The sequence below is a fragment of the Heterocephalus glaber genome, unplaced genomic scaffold (genome assembly GCF_053883595.1).
Source record: "Heterocephalus glaber isolate CG9 unplaced genomic scaffold, H.glaber_assembly_v1.0 deba00001428, whole genome shotgun sequence".
Taxonomy (NCBI): domain Eukaryota; kingdom Metazoa; phylum Chordata; class Mammalia; order Rodentia; family Bathyergidae; genus Heterocephalus; species Heterocephalus glaber.
In genome coordinates, this window is record NW_028258293.1 from 15,873,298 (window position 1) to 15,887,964 (window position 14,667).

At 37.9% G+C, this 14,667-nt stretch overlaps 1 protein-coding gene across 3 annotated transcripts in view; it reads left to right on the top strand.

Annotated features, from left to right (window-relative positions):
• The window catches only part of Copb1 (coat protein complex I subunit beta 1), a 47,260-nt gene extending 35,409 nt beyond the window's left edge, over positions 1–11,851 (top strand). Inside the window, exons 19-23 of one of the 3 annotated variants that reach the window (XM_004851467.4) lie at positions 1,885–2,030; positions 4,211–4,300; positions 5,201–5,356; positions 5,928–6,029; positions 11,565–11,851. In XM_004851467.4, the coding sequence (XP_004851524.1) occupies positions 1,885–2,030; positions 4,211–4,300; positions 5,201–5,356; positions 5,928–5,987 (452 nt within the window). In that variant the 3' untranslated portion in view covers positions 5,988–6,029; positions 11,565–11,851. Of the gene's footprint in view, positions 1–1,884; positions 2,031–4,210; positions 4,301–5,200; positions 5,357–5,927; positions 6,316–6,710; positions 6,928–11,564 lie in introns of those variants that run through there. The other 2 variants (XM_004851468.4, XM_004851466.4) reach the window with 2 other exon arrangements.
• The last annotated feature ends 2,816 nt before the right edge of the window (positions 11,852–14,667 follow it).

The following is a 14,667-nucleotide window of genomic DNA, read 5'->3' on the forward strand; positions in this document are numbered from 1 at the left end:
GAATCAGCTGAGAACAGGACCTGACTCTTATCTGTTTATCATTTATGGAGCACTCTATTGTACCAAGCTTTATACTATGTACTAGATGTAGAGAAATGAGCCAAATAGAGTCTGTCTCCTAAAGAAACCACAAAGCTTGCCTGGGTGGGGCAGCATGCTTGTAATTACAGCTAGTTGGGAGGCTGAGGCCAGCCTGGGCAACTTAGTGAGGCTGTGTCTCAAAATTAAATATAAAAGAGCTGAGGATGTACATCAGCACTCCCTGGGTTCAATCCTTAGTGCTGCCCAAACAAAAAACAAAATCACAAAATGAAAAACCACCAGGCAAAAGGAAGATACAGAGAAATATATAATTAGAATATAGTGCAATAAAGACAAATTGATAAACTATGTTCTTTGGGATCAAACAGTAAAATTATTGACCATGGAAAGCTTATAAAGGAAGAAGGTGTGTTATCAAAAGATGCCATTTGAACAGAATGTGAAATTTGATATAGGCATTTCTGGCCACAGTCATAGGGGTATATCAGACCTAACAGTTAGCTTTAGAGGCATTCAGTCAATAAGCATATTGTCTAGCTATTTCTATTGTAGAGATAGAGCTACTGTAGTGGGGAAAAAAATATCTTTGAATTCAAATGGCTGATCATCATGTAGGAAAAAGCAGGTGTATAAAATAAATAGTGCAGTAACTAGTCGTCAGTGCTATTCGAGAAGCCTGTACTAGGAAGCCTGGGAATCCATGAAGAAATTTGGTCCATTCTCAGAGTGGTGGGGGATTGAAAGGAAGGTTATGAAGGCTTTATGGAGGAGCTAGTTCTAGAATAGGGTTTTAAAAGATCAGGGTTCTGCAGATAAATAAGGATGTAGGTAGAACAAATAAGAGGTGTGATCAAATATATGTTAATTTTTTTTTTTTTTAGATTTTTTTTGGTACCGGGGATCGAACTTGGGATCTTCGGGATCTTGTGCTTATGCGACAGGCGCCAGAACCACTGAGCTAAATCCCCGGCCTGTTGTTTAAATTTTTAAAAACTTAGTGAAAGACATGGTGCCATTAATTGTCCTCAAAATTCTCCCCCTCACTTCAAACACATTTATCCCATCATTCCTGCCGCTTTTGGGAGCAATTCTGGAAGTCCTCTTTCATGTCTCTATGAAGTGTGATCAAAAATATGATGAATGAGGCCAGGGATGTAGTTCAGTAGTTCCGCTGCCTGCCTCAAAAGTACAAGGTCCCGAGTTCAATCTCTGCTACCAAAAAAAAAAATGATGAGTGCTGCTGCTGAGTTCTATCCAATTAGGAGCAAGCTTGTAAAACTATTATAGTATGTCCTCATCTACCTAATTTACCAGAGCTGGCATCATGTTACTTCTGGCTCTTCTCCACAGTCAAAATGACCATGAAAGGTAAACACTTTGAATCAATTCAGGACATGAAGCAGCCATGACAACACAACTAAAGACACAAAAAGAGAACTTCCAGAACTGCTTTAGAAAGTGGCAAGAATGATGAGACAAATGTATATGAAGCAAGGGAGAGTATTGTGAGGGCAATTAATGACAATGTGTCTTTACTGTAATAATTTTTTTAAAAATTAAACATTTACTGTATTTTTTGATCACACCTTATACAAGTAGTTTGATGCACCTGATGATTAGAGTGAGTTGGAAGGTAATGGTAGGAACAGGTGAACTTAAGTTGGTGAGAGTCATAGTTTATTGCCATATTAAAGATTTCAGACCATCCATATAAAGGGAAGACTAGGGAATTATAAATGAGTTACATGATTAAACAATTCTGCAGTAGCATTTTAGATATTTTGAGTTTTTAATTGAAATTTACCCTTATGATTGAGGATCTTTTGTATGTATGTGTTACAGTTTATGATGTCTCTGGAGCAGCAAGTGACAGAAATTGTGTGGTCCTCAGTGATATCCACATTGACATTATGGACTATATCCAGCCTGCAACCTGCACTGATGCTGAATTCCGTCAGATGTGGGCTGAATTTGAATGGGAAAACAAAGTTAGTTCTTCAGAGATTTCCTTGTACTTTATCTTTCTTCCTTTTGACTGGTTGAGGGATTTTGTGATGAAATTAATCCCCCTAAAAATGTAGTCAAAGACCAGGGGTGGTGGCACACACTTGTAATCCCAGCACTGGGGAGGGATGAGTTCGAGTCCAACCTGGGCTATATAATGAGTTCAAGACCAGCCTAAGCTACATAGTGAGAACCTATGTCAGAAAACAAAAGAAAGTGTTGGTTAAGAAAAGCAAATAGTCTTAACTAGAAATCATCCAAGTAGTTTGGTAATTTGCTGCTGTAAACGATTTATAGAGTAGCAGTTCTATAATTAATATGATTAAAACAGACAAATAGGGGCTGGGGATTTAGCTCAGTGGCTCCACCGCCTGCCTTGAAGGCACAAGGTCCCTGGTTCAATCCCTGGAACCAAAAAAAAACAGACAAATATTGCATCTTTTCTATGTATGAATGATAATTTGCCATTGAAGCACGTCTCTGAAAGAGGCTTTGCAAAGTCTGTGCCCTACTGAGAAACTTTATTTCGTTGAGCTTGGATTTTTAAAAAATTATTTTGTATTAGTGTATGTATATAATAATTACATTTGTTTTGGTGAGTTGGTACGTGTGTATGTCATATCTTGATAATTTTTGATCCCCTTTCCCCTCACCCTGTCCTCTCAGCTTTCTCAGAGTCCCCTCTCCATCTCCAAAATGTCTGCCTCCCTGTTTCCTATTATCTCTTCTTTTTTATTTTGTTCTGTATATTTTGAGTTTTCATATAAGAGAACCCATGCACTATTTAACCTTGTTCGTCTGATTTATTTCACTTAACATTTTGGTTGCAGGATCCATCCATTTTCCTACAAATGATTTAAATTCATCCTTTATGGCTGCATAATACTCTATTGTGTATGTAGACCATATTTTCTTTATTTATCTCTTGAAGGGCTTCTACTCTGTTTCCATAATTTAGCTGTTGTGAATTATGCTGCTACAAACATGAGTACACATGTATCATAGTAATATGACAACTTCAGTTCTTTTGGGAAGATACCCAGAAATATAGCTGGGTCAAATGGAGTTTTATTTTTAGTTTTTTGAGGAATCTCCATACCGAGTTTCAGAGTGGGCATATTAATTTACATTCTCACCAGCAATATTTGGGTTCCTTTTTTCCCACATCCTCACCATCATTTGTCGTTTTTTGAATCCTTGATGACAGCCATTCTTACAGGAGTAAGATGACATTTCTGTATTGATTTGATTTGCATTTCACTAATGGCCAACAATGCTAAACATTCTTTTCATGTACTTGCCATTTGTACTTCTTTTGAGAAGTCTCTATTTCAGTTTCCCATTTTTTGATTGGGTCTTCTGTTTTGGAGAGGTCTAATTTTTGTTTTGAGTTAATATATTCTGAATATTAGTCCGCTTATCAAGAGTAGCTGGAAAAAATTTTTTTTCATTCTTTTTATTCTGTTGGTTGTTTCCTTTGCTGTGCAGGAGCTTTTTAATGTAATCCCATTTGTTGATTCTTGGTATTATTTCTTATGCAATTGGGATTCAGTTCAGGAAGTTCTTGCTTATGTCTTCAAGCATTTTACCTATTTTCTAGAAGATTCAGTGTTTCTGTTTTTATATTTAGGTCTTTGATCCATTTTGATTTGATTTTAGTACAGGGCAAAAGATGGGTCTAGATTCATTGTTCTGCACATAGATAACCAGTTTCCCCAGCATCATTTGTTAGAGGCTGTTTTTTTTCCAACATTTGTTCTTAATCCTGTTGTTAAAGATCAGATGGCCAAAGATGCATGGGGCTGTTTCTATGTCTTCTGTTCTATCCATTGGTCTACATGTCTAGTTTTGTGCAGTACCATATTGTTTTTATTATTGTAGCTTTATAGTATAACTTGAAATTTGGGATTATAATGCCTGTTACTTTGTTAAACCTTGATTTTTATTTGAACTGCTCTCTATGCCTCTGTTGATCTTTCTGTGATGTTATCTATATCTGCAAATTCTGATACCAACTTATAGGTTGTTTGATTTTACAGGTGTTATTTGCTTATTTGTTGCCCACTCTTTAAATATTTGAGATTTTGATATGAAGTATCGATGATTTGCAACTTTTTCATTGCAGGATTTATTGTCTCCTTTACTTTTTTCTCTTTCTCTACAGGTGACAGTTAACACCAATATGGTTGATTTAAATGACTATTTACAGCACATATTAAAGTCAACCAACATGAAGTGCCTCACTCCAGAGAAGGTAAAGTTGGACTTGGGAAATTCTTTTTTTTTTTTTTCCTGGTACAGGGAATTGAACTTAGCACCTTGTGTTTGCCAGGCAGGCACAGGGCCACTGAGCTGTATCCCCGGCCCTGGCTGGGAAATTCTTAAATCTGAGAGTAGTACAGTAGAATCTTGGCTGTATTTCCTCTAGTGTATTTTTCTTACAATGTAGCAGGAAAAACAGTCTCATTCTGCAGTTTGTGTTTTCGGTTTTGGAGAGAGTCTCACTGTGTAGTTCAGGCTGGCCTTGAACTCACAGTGATCTTCCTGCCTCAGTCTCATGAGTGCTGGGATTATGGGCATGTGCCACCACACCCAGCCTTCTGGAGTATTTAATGGAAATTATCCTGAAGTGTTTAAATCTGATTACTTTTTCCTGTTGGAATATATCATCCTACTTATACCTTGTAACCCAACTGAATAGTCTTTTTTTAGTCTTCTTCCCCTTTCAGATAGAGGCTCATTGTAAGTAATTTATTTGCAGACACTGGGATAGAAAATGTCTGTGACTTCTGTGGGTTCTGATTGTAGGCTAGTGCTTATCTGCTCAAATTTGGAACTGTTACCCTATACTTTGTGCTATGTCTATGAGTACGTGAAAAAGGCCTGAGGTCTGGTGCAGGAGGCAAAGGAGCAAGCAGAGGATCAATAAATTCAAATAGAATAAGTAATATTTCTTCGAAGATGAGTTCATTGAAGTATGAAATATACACAGTAAAATTCACACTTTCTACATGTGTTGTTCTATGAGTTCTGGCAAATCCATTTGATCCCATAACCACAACCACATCAGTAGTATTGTAAGTCATCATTCACCTTTGCTGTATGGTTTTGCCAATGTGTAGTAAATACTGAGTTTGTCTCAAATATCTCCCAGGCCCTTTCTGGTTACTGTGGCTTCATGGCAGCCAACCTTTATGCTCGTTCTATATTTGGAGAAGATGCACTTGCAAATGTCAGCATTGAAAAGCCAATTCACCAAGGGCCAGATGCTGCTGTTACTGGCCATATAAGAATTCGTGCAAAGAGTCAGGTAATGATTGCTTTTTTTTAGATCATTTCTGAACTAAACAAAGGGAGGAAGAATTTACAAGACTTTCTTCTCTGGTCCCCACCCCCCACCCCTGTCCTGGGGATCGAACTCAGGACCTTGTGCTTGTGGGGCAGGTGTGGCAACACTGAGCTAAATCCCCAGCCCTACAAGTCTTCCGTCTATCTGTAATGTCTTTTGTTATACTCATGTTTTTATGCCTTAATTCATATATATAAGGACAGTATTTTCTGAATAGAAATTATAACTTTTGCTTCATTAAAGTAGCCTGCTTTTTGAGCCTGTTATTCTGGGATATTTGCTTAAAACTAGATTGATTCCTATAAGGTGATGGTGAAATGGATTTTGTACTTTTTTTGGAAGCTAAAGTATCCAATGACTGCTGTTAAATCTAGAACTGAAATGTACTCAACCCAGTAAAGTTTTGGTGAGTCTGTTTTGTACATCCTAGATTTTATTGCTAATACATTGAATGGAGGCTTAGTTTAGCAAGAATAACCTATTGCTTGTACATAATTTCAGTAATTATAAACATCTTCATTCTTTTTTACAGGGAATGGCCTTAAGTCTTGGAGATAAAATCAACTTGTCTCAGAAGAAAACTAGTATATAAGAATAAACAAAATGTCCTTGAAGCTTTGCAGTTAAAACTTAGGTATGGGCTTATTGAGCTCCAACATCTTTTGTACTCTTTAATGCTTTTTGTTTATATAGAATCTGAGTTCATGCTAAATGCATTCCAGCCAATAATTTATAATCTTTCCCTTAAATCAAGATTGAGTTTAAAATTATAGTTTATCTTTTGTCTTAACAGTTCTGAATGGTGTCCTCAAAATATATAATGTTTCTCATATGTACCAAGACCATTTTCACAATAACAATAAACTGACCTAATCACAAATTTTTGTTATTTTATAAATAAAAATACTTATGTAATTTTAGTTTTGTAGTAGTGGGTTTTTTTAGTTATAGATTTCCATTATAAATTTAAACTACTTGAATTGTTGATATGTATAGCTTTATTAAGAGAATTTACGAACTCAGTGATATAAAATGAAACAAGCCTTGATTTACTTAATTTTTATATTCTGACATCAGTATTTCTGAAACTGTCTTATCATGTTCTGAAGGTCTTTTCTCAAACTTAGCTCCAAGAAGAATCTGTCACAATAACTTGAGAAAAGAAGATTCTCTTTACTTTAAAGAAGTTATTATGAACCCTGACTGAAATAGACATACTGTTTTTAATTATCTTACATCATACTGAAAAATAGATAATCCAAAATAGATTTTTTAAATCATTGACATTTAGCATTTTGTGTTCTGTGTTTGTTAGGAATTAAATTGGTTCTAGCTTATTGCTGAAGCTGTACTGGGAGGATTAATTTTAGAAGATTCACAAAGCTATAACCCTGGGCGTGGTGATGCATGCTTATAATCCCAGCACTCAGGAAGTTGAGGCAGGAGGATCGCCTTGAGTTCAAGGCCAGCCTGGACCACATAATGACTTCAAGGTTACAAGGCCAGCCTGAACTACAGAGCAACACTTGTCGCGAAAAGAAAAAAAAGAAAAGAAAAAGAAAAACCATTCTATTTCCATATACCTCTATTCCTCACTGTTTGCCTTTTTGTCGCTTTATACTAGGACTGAACCTAGTCACATCTGTTACAATTCCATATGTTTTTGAGCCGAGTTTCCCGGCCTATTTGTGCTATTCTTTTGCCTCTTGACTTTGATGGGGATGATTGAGATAGTCGGATCTCTTAGCTAAATGTCAACTTCAACTATTTGTTTTCCCTCTAGGACTTAGTCTGCATTTCTTAAGAGTGCATGGATAAGGTCTGTGAAGAAAGAAAGCAGTCTCTTCTATTTAGTGAGAACAGAATGTTTTGTTTGATGTCATGAACTTTGAACCCACTTGCTTTTTAAATCAGTAAACCAGAGAATTATAGGGTATTTTTAATTCCAGAACACTGAGGTCTTAAAACTAGTGACTACAAAATGTGAACTATGTAAGGAACACAACAAGGGATCATTTTGATGCCTTGAGTCAAGAGGTAGAGGTTTGTGATGAGATCAGAGGAACTGGTGCAACTTGTTTGGAATGGATCGTTTTCTATACTCTGTTCCATTGAACATTAGTTTTTTGGGGGGGTTTTCTGGTACCAGGGATCGAACTCGGGTCCTTGCACTTGCGAGGCAAGCAGCGGAACCACTGAGCTAAATCCCGGGCCCAATTGAACATTAGTTTTTATTAGATAGTCTGGGAGAAAAACGATTCCATAGTAAGTAAACTTGGGACAAGCTATATACTGTTCTGTTCTGAGGATTCACAGTGCACATTAGCATACTAAAGATTCTGAGAGGGCCTTCAGTAAAGATGAGCTTGGAGCCAGGTAAGGTGACACATACCTATAATCCCAATACCCTATAATCCTAGATCCTCAGCTGAGGCAGGAGGATCTCAAGTTCAAGCCTAGCCTAGGCAATTTAGCAGGACCGTGTATCAAAAAAAAAAAGAATCTGTGAATATAGTTCAATGTGATTACCCCGGTTCAATACCCAGTACCAAGAAAAAGGGGGAGGGTTAGTTGGTTTAACTCAGAATACAAGAATAATCATATTCTAATCTTGATCTGGGAATCTTTCCTTCTTAGGACACCAGTTGAGTTAACATGAGATAATTGTATTCATAATCAACCAGTTTAAAATCTCAAGGAATTGTGCCTCTGAATGTTCTAGAATATGTCTGTTACTAATCTCAAAGTTTCCTGCCTGCCCAACATTTTCAAGTCATTTTTCTTGGGATCAGACAATTTTGTTTACCTCATACTGCCATTTTAAAAAATTTATAAAGAAGAATGAAGAGAAAGAAGTTAATACAGTTTTCAGAACTTAATCACAGTTGAAGCTGTTCATTAGCTTTTCATTAGCTTTGTGCATCTAATGATTGTGAATTGAAATGGATATCAGCTCTGTTTAGAGACGTTGCTTATATTGCACCCTCTCAGCTTGGATGTATAATATATGTTCATAGATAGTGGGTGCTCATGCTGAAAGATATCATATAATTAGGACCATGATATCTTTTTTTTTTTGGTACCGGGGATCAAACTTGGGACCTTGTGCTTTCGAGCCAAGTGGCAGAACTACTGGGCTAAATCCCTGGCCCCAGACCATGGTATCTTTTGAGAGAATAAACATACTATCTACTACCAAGTGAAGTCTTAATATATAATGTAGTGAATGAATAAACTTCAAATCTTTGTTTTTAATATCTGTAAATCTTATGTCAAAATTAAATGGCCCTATTTTTCACTGTTGTGACAGTAGAGGGAGCTCTATGTGGTTATTTTATTTGGAGATTAGATACGGTTGGTGTTTAAAGCTGTTTTATAAGGAAAAAAAGCAAGTTGACTTTTTGTTAGCAAAGAAATTCATAAATAAGAACTAAGAGAAGTTAATACAGTCATTGGGTATATTAAGCTGTTTACTTATCTTGACAAACAGTAGGTACTCATTAATAAGTGTTCATTCCATTTATTTCCCCATTCACTTTCCATACATTGCAAAAAAGACTGAAAACCTATTCCCACTATCTTTATCCCTTCCTCAGAATTTTATACCCTATTTGAATGGTTTGGTTTTTAACACCAGTAACTTATTTTTAAAAAGCTGTTTCTTAATCCTTAATTTTGTAACTGTTTGTTGTCTTATTTTAAGAAGCTCTATTAGCGCTTTGCCTATCACCTTGCTATCTTAGGTGAATGTGGCTGTCACAATCCATATTCCTCATGTGGTAGATTGTCTACATAAACACACTGTATTTTATTTTCTGAATGACAGACAAAGGCTGATTCTTCAAAAACAGAGCACAGGGATTTAGCTCAGTGGTTTCGCCGCCTGCTGGGCAAGTGCAAGGACCTGAATTCGATCCCCAGTACCAAAAAAAAAACAAAAACAGAGCACCAGGGCTGGGGATTTAGCTCAGTGCTTCCAGCGCCTGCCTCGAAAGCACAAGGTCCTGAGTTTGATTCCCAGTACCAAAACAACAACAAAAAACCCCCAAAAAACAAAAATGGAGCACCAGAGATGAATGCACCTGGATCACAGTGTGTGATATTTAGATTTGCTTACTGTGATTAGAAGTGACTTCTAATAATTTGATCCTCTTTATTGTTTCCATCTAGCAATGAGAGGATCTTTTTGATCAAGATGTCAGTTATACAGTGACAAAAGAATGCAAATGAGATTTGTGCCCTTTACCTGGGTTTCTCTGTTATAGGATTCTGACAAAACTTTTCATTGTATGTATTCTGGAATAATTGTAAAACCAAGATACATAGAATACAGCATAGTGGACTGAAATAGTCCTGAGCAAGCCTTCCTAAATCTTTACTCCTATTTTCTGTGTCTGTCTGGGCTTGCCTTGTCTGTTAAATGAAACAATTTAGATAGTGGACCTCTGGGCTTTCTAGCTAAAAAAAAAAAAAAATACAGAAAAGCCTTTTGGATTTTTGTATGTTTGGTTCTGGGGATTGAACTCAGGACCTTGCTCTTGCGAGGCAGACACAGTGCCACTCAGCTAAATCCCCAGCCCAAAGCCATATTTGGGGGGGGGGGGGTTGATACCGAGGATCGAACTTGGGTCCTTGCACTTGCAAGCCAGGCAGTGGCACCACTGAGCTAAATCCCCAGCCCCTAGCCATATGGTGTTTTTTTGTTTGTTTTGTTTTATTGGTACTGGGGATGAACTCAGGACCTGTGCTTTCGAGGCAGGCGGTGGAACCACTGAGCAAAATCCCCGTCCCCGTTAGCCATACGTTTTTATAACTACATTTTCAACAGTTTTTCTAATCAGTTGAGATATCTCTACCTAGATGTTACCAGAATCAATATTATAAAATGGTGCTGAGGGTAGAGTGCTTGCCTATCATGTCCAAAGGCATAAGTTTGATTCCCCAGCACTGCCTGCCCCCAAGAAACTTTATGGAATGGAACTTATCTTGCTCCCTGCACTTTTTCCTCTACTATGTTCTTGTCACTAATGCTGAAAACCTATTAGTCACCCTTTACTCTCACTACTGTATCTCATCAGATACCAAGCTCTGTGTTCTCCCTTCTTCATTTTTTAATCTTTCTCTCCCTCACACCTGGTGCCATTTCCCTGGCTTAGATCTTTGTCATCTTTAACCTGGTCTACTGCAGTAGCCTAACCAGAAATTCCACACAATTTTAAAATTAAAGTCTGTGTTTTGAAACAGTAGCCATGTAATTCCTTCACCTTCTCTAACTGTTCTCTCCTAATACTATTTTGAGAGATACATTAAACAAAAAAAGTCCAAAAAAAATTATTTTTTATGGTGCTGGGAATTGAATCCAGGAACTTGTGTGTGCTAGGGAAGCACTCTAACCTGAGCTACATCTCCCTCCCTTCCTTCTTAAGTTGCCCAAACTGGCCTCAAACTTGCAATTCTGCCTCAGTAGGAGGGAGTAGCTAAGATGGTAGGTATGCACCACCTCACCCAGCTAATTATGTGTGTGTGTGTGTTGTTGCGTGTGTGTGTGTGATGTTGCTGTTATTGCTGTTATTGCTGCTGTTGCTGTTGCAGTACCAGGGATTGAACTCAAGACCTTGCACTTGCCAGGCAGGCATGGTGCCACTAAGCTACATCCCCGGCCCAATAATATTTTTAATAAAAATTTAAAAGGTTAAAGAATCACCAAAATGGGTATTGAAGCGAATGGTGGTGTCCATAGTGTAAAGTACCTAATAGATAGTTAATGTTCAATAAATATTCATTGCGTGCCCAAATGAATGAAGCATGTAGCTATAAGGATAACAAAGGGGCTACTTGTGTAGCTCAGTGATAGGGCACATGCTTAAGTCCCTGGGTTCGATCCCCAGTTACCTGAATAAGACTGTAGACCACAGTGCACCATGTGCCTGTGAAATAACATTAGGTGAGAAAGAAGACCATTCTGTAGTAATTATGTCTCCTGGATTAAGATGAAGGAGGATATGATGTGGACATATTGCCAGTTTTACCAACTGAATAGAAAAATGAAATGTTAGTCATATCAGTAGTACAGCTTGAAAATAAACACTATCTACCCCTTCCCAGTTACTGGGTGTGGCTAAGATATTTCATTGCTGCAGTTCCTGATTCCAGCTCTTGTGATTTTTAGATCTGTGATCTTGATCTCTTGGGCTTCAAAGTAGCTGAAACCTCAGCCTGCTGTGAGCCCACCCAGGGAGCTGGCATCCCCTTGTGAGGAAGCACTGCATTCTCTGAAGAGGGTGGGGACTGACTGCCACACAGGACCTCACCAGCCAGGCGAGGGGGGAAATGGCTCACCCAACTCAAGGAGTCTAGGAAAATTACTGAACTGTTCTGCGCTGTGCAAGCCATTTCTTGAGGCCCAACAACATAAAAAAGTGAACCTAATGATTCATAATAAACATTTTCTACAAAGCTGTTTGAGGTCATCCTTTTTTTTAGTGATGCCTTGCTTTGAGTGAAAGTATGCCTTTCTGTTAGGCCAAGGGCATGGTTTTCAAACTGTCTCTGCCAGTATTCCACAAGCTAGACCAATGTCTTCCCACAGTTAAAAATCAGATAATGAGAGTCTCTTTTTCCAAGTCCAAGAAGACATAAGTTGGTAAAATTTTGTTGATTTTGTGTTTCTTCTCTATAAATGTTTTCAGTATTTTCATGCCAGCTATAAAACTTTAAAAGTACTAAAGAAGCATTATGGCAATATTGGCTCACTAGATGTCAGTGGTCTAACAGCTTGTCTTTGTGGCCACGTTGCTCCTGGTGGTTTTATATTGCATACATGTGTTTTCTGCTAGTAAATTGCTCCTTATTCATATCGCATTAAATATCAATAATTCCAAGGTGGCAGCAAAGAACAGACAACTTCCAGGTGTTCCACCCTGGCCTAGGTGTCCATGTGAAGAAATACAACTTATAAAACCCATCATGTCCCCATAGGCGCTATTCAGTGAAATAAGTCTTGGTAAAGGAAGTATAGATCCAAGTTGAAGTAGCTCCTGGCTTATACCTTCAGTGCAAAGAACTGGAAAAGCCCTCAATAGTGTACCCTCTTCTGGGCATTCAGCCTGTAAGATTTTTATCTTAGGGCTGGGGATTTAGATCAGTGGTTTCGCCGCCTGCTGCGCAAGCGGAAGGACCCGAGTTCAATCCCTGGTACCAAAAAAAAAAAAAAAAAAAAGATTTTCATCTTATTCCGCAACTAAAGGTGCAAGCTGGAGACTTACCAGCCTCCTTGAATTCTGACTGATTAAATCTGCTGTACGTCTAGTGCCATGCTACGTCTTCAAGTTACTCAGTAAGGTATAATCTGGGGGATATTTAGAGCCACAAACGCAGCTAATCACCATTTAATGATTTAAGTCTTAGAGCAGAAAAATATACCAACTACAGTGAGAGTTCAGAAAATTTGGTGGCTGTAAGATGGAAGTCAGGCATGGTTTCATAAAGTGACATTTGAACCAAGCCTTGAGAAGCATAGATTTGCCTGCTAATGTCAGATAAGGAATAGAGAAAGTGGGCAAGGAAGCCATTCCAGCCACAGCGCTGTTCCAATGAAGTCACAGGTATGGGGCATGTAGGGTTTGTTGGGAGGTAATGGTCTCATGGGTCTCAGTGGTCTCATGGGAGGCAGTGGAGATGGTAGCCAAGGGTCAGATCAGAAGGGACGGGCTGAGGCATTTGAACTTCATCGTGTAAGGAATGAAGAACTACTAAGGGTGTTAAGCAGATAAGTGACACAGATTTGCATTTAGAAAAAAATTGGAGAATTGATTGGAAGTGTGAGATACCAGTCAAGAGCCTGTTGTAGAAAACACATCAGCAGAGATTGGACAACATGACAGGAAGTGGGACGTGGTGGGACCGGGAGTGGAAGATAGGCTACTGCTACTCTGATACAGTAAATGGATAGGATTACCAAATCTGCTTTTTCTCATATAAACTGAAAGCATATTTACTCTTCCTATCTTAAAGAATTAATTGGAAATGATAATGAAATGTAATGTATAAAGGTGTGTCAATGGGCAGTGAAGTAGTCATTAATAATAATAATGTCAGTGATTGTCAGTTACAGAACAAATACCATGAGGTTAAATGAATTGAAATTGCCTCTTTTATGAGTAAAAATATCAAATATCAGCAATTTCCTATGGCTTACTTCGTTTTCATAGTACTTCCGGTTTCTTTAAGGCCATATCAATTACCTTTTTTTTTTTTTTTTTAAAGATAAGCAATACATTTCATCAAGGGAATTTCCAGGAAGCATGGTAGGGATAGAGTATGCAGGCTTTAGAGTCAACTTGGAATTAGATTTTCCTCTGTAATTTATTAAGCATGATATTGGGCAAGTCTTACCTGTTTTGACCTTATTTTTTTAATTTGAAAAATGGAAATATAGGGCCGGGATGTAGCTTAGTGGCACAGTGCCTGGCTGGCAAGTGTGAGGCACTGAGTTTGATTTCTGGTACCAAAAAAGAAAAAGGGAAATATATACTGCCTACCTTATAGAGTTATTAACGAGAAAATTCATGGGTAGTTGGTGTAGTGGCATAAGAAATGTGTTTAATAAAAGTATCAACTAATCTATTACCCTGCCCCCATTTTTCCTACTTGGCTTAGAACTGAGTTACCTGCTTTCTGTGTCCCAGAAAGCCTGAGTTATGTCAACTGTTTGTGTCAAATGCTCAGCCACTCTTGCTTCAAGCCAGAGTCTTTTAGACTGAGCGGCCATTGAAACTACCAAACATTCCACAGAGTTACTTTAGTGCACAATTTTTGTCAAGTTTTTCCAGAATGCCTCAATCTTCATCACTTTTCACTTCAGGAAGTTACTCATTTAGCCCAGACTTCCAATACACTCACACATACAGACTGTGTCATAGTCCCCTGGAAGTGTCATCATCATTTTTTTAAAATGTGATAACTGCTTTTAAAAAACAGTTGAAATTAAATGAAAAACAGTCATTTCCTTATAGCCCCAAAAGAGGATTGGCTTTATACTCCCGTGTCCAGTAGCACAGGTGGATTTTTGCCTCAGTTCCTTAACTTTCTCTCCATGTCAGGGACCAAACCAGGGCTTCATGCATGCTAGGCAAATGCTTTATCACTGAGCTATACTCCTAAGCCCCTTTCTTGCTTTAACATTTTTCAGCTTCATCTATAGAATAATATCATGAGGTTGAATGAACTGAAATTACCCTTTTTATGGGTAAAAAAGTCAAGTATCAACAATT